At 42.6% G+C, this 7,635-nt stretch overlaps 1 protein-coding gene across 1 annotated transcript; it reads right to left on the reverse strand.

Moving 5' to 3' along the window:
• Window positions 1-6,347: 6,347 nt before the first annotated feature.
• Window positions 6,348-6,854, reverse strand: LOC141590324 (uncharacterized). Its single transcript, XM_074410921.1, has one exon. The coding sequence runs from the start codon at window positions 6,852-6,854 to the stop codon at window positions 6,348-6,350; it is 507 nt and encodes a 168-aa protein (XP_074267022.1).
• Window positions 6,855-7,635: the final 781 nt, after the last annotated feature.

Raw genomic sequence — 7,635 nt, forward strand, 5'->3', positions numbered from 1 at the left:
CTAGTTATTCGTTCACTTAAAATGAATTATAATTAAGTTGATGGGATCTTCCTCGTATAAACAAAAATTGAGAACGGTCTTTATAGGTCAAACTCCAATGAGTCCCTTCTTCGTCGGTAGGCATAATATGACCCCTTCTACGTCGGGTAAGTTGGAACCGATTGACCTATTTTATCTCAACACTATGGTCACTCGTACGATCCTGTGACTATGGTGGACTATAGATAGGATTTACGGAAATCTATCGACCAAGAGTTCTTCCGGAAGAATTAGCTAAACAGTTGGCTTATCAATTTACAGAAATTGAGTCTTGGGATCACTTGTATCATTCTTGAGGGAGATCAATTATGCAAGTGCATTGAGTCTACACGTTAAAATGAATTTTAAATAGACTTAAATCACCTCGATGAGTTGCTTATTTCGTTTTGTTTTTCTTTCTTTTTCAGTGTAGATCACGAACTTTTAAACTGCTAATAACAAATGGCTGGTTCTACTGATAACCCAATGCCAAGTGCCACATTGGACCGTGAGTCCGGCCGGATCTTCATGAATCGGATGAATCGGTCCACTCGATCGAAGAATGATGGATCAAACTTCGGAGGCGGGAGGCGGCATTACGGAATGCTGCGCTGGCTGCGACGGAAGCTCAAATATCTATTAGAGCCCCTCCCGGCAAACCCAGGTCCCACGGCTAGAGCTGCTGAAATCACCAAGTTTAATGATTTCTGTATGGAAGCGGGTGCGATTAAAAACGTACTCATTTTTGCAATGGAATCCAATTTGCAGAAACGCTTCATAGCCCATGGTGCAAACAAGATTTTCACCACGCTCACTAAGGAATTCTCGAAAGCACCGAGAATCGTGACCTATGAGCATACCACTCGCTTCTTTGATGCGAGACTCCAGAAGGGCCAACCAGTTAGCCCACACATTCTCAGCATGATTGAGAATGTCGAGAAGCTGGAGACCTTTGATTGTAAGATCAGCGAGAACATTGTGATCGACCGCATGCTTCACTCACTCCACGATGGTTTTTCGCAATTTAGAGCGAATTACTATATGAATGATTTGAAGAAAACTCCACATGAACTGCACTCCCTTCTCGTACAGACCGAGAAGGACATGAAGTTCAGTGGGAGCATGAAACAAGATGTTCTCGTTGTGTCCAACAAAGGGAAAGGTAAGGGCAAAGCTCGAGGCAAACCTAGCGGTGGTAAACCGAAGTTCAAGAAGTCGGGTTCAGGTAAGAGTGGGCCTGGTGAGTCGAGCACCTCATCGGGCGCGACAAAGAGCAAGAATGAAAACATGGAATGCCATCATTGCCACAAGACTGGGCATTGGAGGCGTACATGTCTGTTTATCATGAGGACTTAAAGGCGGTCGTGTTAAACCTTGTTGGTATGTCTTCTCTCTCTTCTACTTTTATTCATATGATTGAGATTAACCACGCAAGTTACGGAACTTGGGTACTTGATACTGGTTGTGGTTCTCATCTGTGTAATCATGTGCAGGGGCTCCGAAACATCGAACCCCTCGTAAAGGGTGAGGTGGACCTGTGTGTTGGGAATGGAGCAAGAGTGGCTGCCATCTCAAAGGGGACATATGTGATCCGACTTCCTAGCGGATTTGAGTTGTCATTATATGATCGCTATTATGTACCTAGTCTTTCGAAAAACATTATTTCGGTTTACGCACTTGACAAACTTGGTTTTTCATTTGTAATAGAAAATAATGCTTGCATTTTCTCTTTACACGATATGATTTATGGCAAGGCAGTCTCCATGAACGGAATTTATGTTTTAGATCAGACCACGGAAATATTACACGTAATGAATAAAAAGTTAAAGGTTGGTGACAAAGATCAAACGTATCTATGGCACTGCCGTATGGGACACATTAATGAGAAACACGTAAAACAGCTCATCAAAAATGGAGCTATCTCGGCCTTTGATTTTCAATCATTTGGCACGTGTGAATCATGTCTCATCGGTAAGATGACTCGGATTTCCTTCAAAGGTGTTGGAATGCGCGCTGCTGACCTATTAGGGCTCATACACACGGATGTATGTGGTCCTATGTCAATCACCGCACGAGAAGGCTATAGGTATTTCATCACTTTCACGGACGATTTAAGTAGATATGGTTATGTCTACTTAATGAAGCATAAAAGTGAATCCTTTGATAAATTCAAAGAATACCAGAATAAGGTACAGAACCTATTGGGTAGAAAGATTAAAACACTGCGTTCAGATCGTGGTGGCGAGTATCTTTCTCACGAGTTTGATCAACACCTCAAAGACTGTGGGATTGCCTTACGATTAACTCCACCGGAACACCTCAATTGAATGGTGTGTCCGAACGGAGAAATCGAACACTACTTGATATGGTTCGATCCATGATGAGTCACACGGTTTTACCTGATTCATTATGGGGTTATGCTCTTTTGTCAGCCGCTCTAATACTTAACCGAAGTCCGTCTAAAGCTGTTGACAAGACTCCATATGAACTATGGAAGGGAACGGTCCCTAACTTGTCCTTTATACGGGTTTGGGGCTGCGAGGCTTATGTCAAGTGGAGACACGAGGATAAGCTCGGCCCGCGATCGGTCAAGACATACTTTATAGGTTATCCTAAAGGAACACTTGGTCATTACTTTTATTCGCCAACCGAACAACGTGTTTTTGTTGCGGCTAGTGCGACATTCTTAGAGAAGGAATTTCTCGAGAATGCAAAGAGTGATAGAACCTTCGAACTGTCGGAGATTCCAGAACCAAGTACCGAGCAACTATTGGAGGAACCTATTCCTTCAATCCCAGTTGCGGTTAACATTCCTGAGGAACCTAGGAGGTCGGGAAGAGTCTCTATTCCTCCGGACGGATACATTGGTGCAGTCGAGGAACATGACATAGATGACATTCTACTCTTAACGAGTAGTGAACCCGCAACCTATAAAGGTGCAATGACCGATTCGACTCAAAGCTATGGCTTGAGGCCATGCAATCCGAGATGGACTCCATGTATGAGAACAACGTGTGGGATCTTGTTGACTTACCTGCTAAGGTTCGTCCCCTTCAATGCAAATGGCTTTAAAAGATAAAGCATTCTGTGGAAGGTCAACAAGATATCTACAAAGCACGACTAGTTGCTAAAGGTTTCACTCAAGTGCCAGGTTTGCACTACGATGAGCTTTTTGCACCCGTAGTCATGCTGCGTTCCATTCGGATTATCTTAGCGATTGCCGCTTTTCATGACTATGAAATTTGGCAAATGGACGTGAAAACCGCCTTCTTAAACGGCTTTTTGGAGGAAGAGTTGTACATGGTACAACCCGAAGGTTTCATCGATCCAGTACATCCTAAGAAAGTGTGCAAGCTTAAGCGTTCCATTTATGGACTTAAGCAAGCATCAAGGAGTTGGAATCATCGCTTCGACCAAGTGATAAAAGAAAATGGATTTACTCGATCGGTCGAGGAACCATGTCTATATATCAAGTCGAGTGGGAGCAAGATTGTCTTCCTAATATTGTATGTTGACGACATACTCCTGATTGGGAATGACATACCTCTCTTATCTTCGGTGAAAGTATGGTTGAAGAACCATTTCCAGATGAAAGATCTGGGTGAGGCACAAAGAATTCTGGGCATCCGTATCTATCGAGATAGATCACGTCGGATGTTATCTCTCAGTCAGGAGTCTTACATAGACAAAGTCCTAGAGAGATTCAAACATGACTAACTCCAAGAAGGGTTCCTTCCTATGGCTACGGGGTGCATTTGAGCAAGTCTCGGGCACCGAGACACCGGCAGGAAGAGAAAGAGCGCATGACACGGATTCCTTATGCTTCGGCAATAGGATCTATCATGTATGCCATGATATGCACACGTCCCGACGTGGCATATGCATTGAGTATGACAAGTCGATTCCAACAGCATCCAGGTGAATCACATTGGCTGGCTGTCAAGAACATTCTTAAGTACCTACGGAGGACTAAAGATTGGGCATTGACTTATGGAGCGATCAAAAGCTATGCGCAACCGATTCTGCAGATGCTAGCTTCCAAACGGATCGAGATGACTCGAAATCTCGATCCGGATTCGTTTTTACTCTTAATGGCGCTATGATCACCGGAAGAGTTCGAAACAAACTGTTACAAACAGATTTCTACGACGAGTCCGAGTACTATGCCGCGTCTGAAGCTACAAAGGAAGCGATATGGATGCGTCAATTCTTACATGGGCTATCGTAGTGCCTAGTTCGAATGACCCGATCACCATCTATTGCGACAATAGTGGTGCCATCTTCCAAGCTAAGGAGCCAAAGTCTAGCAACAAGTCTAGACATGTACAACGGAAAGCTCATCTAATCCGAGATTACGTGGAGCAAAAGTAAGTAGTGATAGAAAAGATTGCTACAGATGATAACATAGCAGATCCTCTCACTAAAGCATTACGACAAGATAAGCATGAAGGGCACGTTAATTCCATGGGAATTAAACGTGTTCCTAAGTTGTAGTACTCTTTTATGGATTAGATTCATTCGCTTTTGTACTCTATACAACATCATCGTTTTGATATTTTATATATATTTTGTTTTTCATGTGGATTTGTACGGCAAATTTTGAACACCACAAAGTGAACTGAACGAACATTATATTTTTCAGTCCTTAATTGCCCACATGAGCTGATAACTCTGGCAATTATTTTGTGACGTTGGTTGATGGTGGGTTCAACGAGCCATAAGTCAACCGGTTGACTGACCAATCACAAAGGCGATTTATACGGATATTTCGTAGGACACAATTGTGACATCGACGTGGAGTCCTAAATGTTTTATAACATTCGGTGCCCGGTCGTGGATAGGACTTCCATGGTGATCCTAAGAGTCGATTCTTTTGACTATCGACTGTCTCTTGAGACTAAGGCAGATTTTGGGTGACTTTGGTTTCTTTCTCACGGTCATCCGTAACAGGGGCCAAGTAGATTGTTTTTACGGGTCATTTCATGCCGTGCTTAGATCGGAAGGAGTTCGAGTTGAAGGAAATATTCAGCCTTTATCGGTACTCGATATTTCTCGGGGCCACTCGAGGAGTCAGAATCGAAATGCATGGCCATGCTCGGATACGGATTTTTTTTATCGATTAAGTTACTCTCTAGTCGGGAAACCACTCTAGATACAGATCGATTGTAAAATACGACCTTTGCGGATCCAGATCTGCAAATTGTTTTACATTGAGTGGGAGAAATTTTAAATGAATATGAGAATCGGTTATCGCACATACACTTGTACGGACAAGTGGGAGTTTTGTTGGAGCTGTGTCCTCCAGTTAGTGCGGATAACGTCATTGCACATACACTTGTACGGACAAGTGGGAGCTTGTTGGGGCTGGTGTCCTTAACAGTTAGTGCAAGGACTTATAAATCTCTAAAAGGATCAAAGGGTATACTTTTGTATTATTATCGGTTGGTCCACGTTTATCAATAACGGTTGGCTTGCTAGATAAGTTTGACGTTATTGTCATACAGATGGCGGTGATCAACTGGTCCCTAAAAGTCACACCTATAGAATACGTTTGAGAGATGTGACGGTATGAAAATACAGTCATGTAGATGCCAATTTTGACTAACCAGTTAGTCTGAGTTATTTGACTAATAATTAGTCGAAAATGTGATGTTGAGATATCTTATTTAATACGGATTAAATAAAAATGGCTAAGGCGAATTAAGCGGTTAATTCGTAAAATTGAATATAAGCGTTTTATATTCAATTAAATGTATATTGAATATAATTATACAATACTGTTTTGTCGGACATGTATTAATAATTCAACTAACTCGTATTATTAGTTGATGCCTTAATTTCCGATAACCGATAACAGCTTATAATAAACACCGCGTCGTATACATTTTAGCCTCGGACCACGAGTTAAACATAAGGAGAAAATGGAAGCCCATTTCCCCCTTGATCCACTCGGCCAAACCGAGATTAGGAGAACAAAAGGGAGAGTTTCTCCTCCCTTCTAACCTAATCATTTCATTGGTAAAAATTCTAGGGTTTTTGAGAAAGTGCCTCTCAGAAATTCGGATCTCTCATCCAACACAAACTCACAAAACAATCCCCTCAATATTGCAAGGCAATTAGGGGATTCACTCTAGCACAAGGGCATTTCTCGGACTATCTTGGGTGCAACAATTAGGAGGAGATCTACCTTGATCTCTCATTGCCATTTTGCACTAGGACCAAAGGTTATTTCTATTGCTTAATCGTTTCATCATGTTATTCGTTTTATGACCATAATCACATGTAAATTTTGCGTTATAGTCCTAATTTTATAGGGTAGTATACGGATATTACCCCGCAATTTTCTGCTGAACTCGTAGCTGAACTGTCTTCTGAATTTCAGACACAAGCAACTCAGGTCTGCGTAACTTCAATTCAAGCCTGCAAGTATTCCTTTCCATCCAGAGGACATACCAACAGGATAGTTTAATCACTCTCCAAACTTTCCTCCTGACAGTAGGACAATGACCAGGGGGAGTTTGAAACCTCAGATGCATCCAGTGTTCAATTAAGCTAATCACCTGTTTGCTGTAGATACAATCAGAAAAGAGGTGATCATGGGTTTCTGGTGCAAGCTCACAGAACACACAACAATTGCTGCCACTAATCCCATGCTGAAATAATTTGTCTCTAGTATTCAGAGCTTTCCTCTGAATGAGCCACCCAATAACACAATGCTTAGGGATTATCCAGCTATCCCACACATCCTTATACCAAGGTACAGGGGGGTGTGATCCCCGTAGCCATTGATACCCAAAATGCAGAAATAGAGTAACCTCTAGCATCGAGAGAGCCATTGGTTACCCTGGTACCCGGCTAGCATAGCTTTAACTTTACATATGTTCCTCCAATTCCGTTTGAGTGCGGAGGAGGTGAATATGTATACCGTCAACACCCTTCATATAGATGTGGTCCACCCAAAGCACCCATAATCTATCAGCTTTTGTATAAATCCAGTTCACCAACTTACCAACTGTTGCAATATTCCACACCCCAGCATTCTTAACACCCAAGCCCCCCTCTTTTTTACTGCAGCAGACATTGTCCCAGGCCACCAGAGTAGGGATGGCACTGGGTCGGGGACCTGACCCAGACCCTGAGGGTCGGACCCTAACGGGTCGGGTATGGGTCTCATTTTTTCAGACCCAATGGGTATGGGTCGGGTATGGGTCTTAAGAAAATATTTCGGGTCCGGGTCCGGGTCTAAGTTATGAGACCCATACCCGACCCTTAGACCCTTTATTAAAGAAAAAAATCAAAATTACAACTTTTACGAATTCATCTTGTGAGTTTGAGAAACCCAACTAAAGTCTCTTTCTCTTCCCTCATCCCATAAAGTGATAAAACTCAAACTCATAATGTTAAAGTAGTATGAATTTTTTTTTTTTAATATTATAGACCCCATAGCTGTTAATCTTGTTACTAAAGTGGCTGAAACTCGGACCCGCGGGTAGACCCAGACCCTACCCTTACCCATAGGGTCCGGGTATGGGTCCTCAAATTTTAGACCCTTGCGGTGCAGGTGAATGCGGATCCAAAGGAAAAATCTCGGGTCGGGTCCGGGTCCAGGCAGACCCT

The sequence above is a fragment of the Silene latifolia genome, chromosome 7 (genome assembly GCF_048544455.1).
Source record: "Silene latifolia isolate original U9 population chromosome 7, ASM4854445v1, whole genome shotgun sequence".
Classification (NCBI taxonomy): Eukaryota; Viridiplantae; Streptophyta; class Magnoliopsida; order Caryophyllales; family Caryophyllaceae; genus Silene; species Silene latifolia.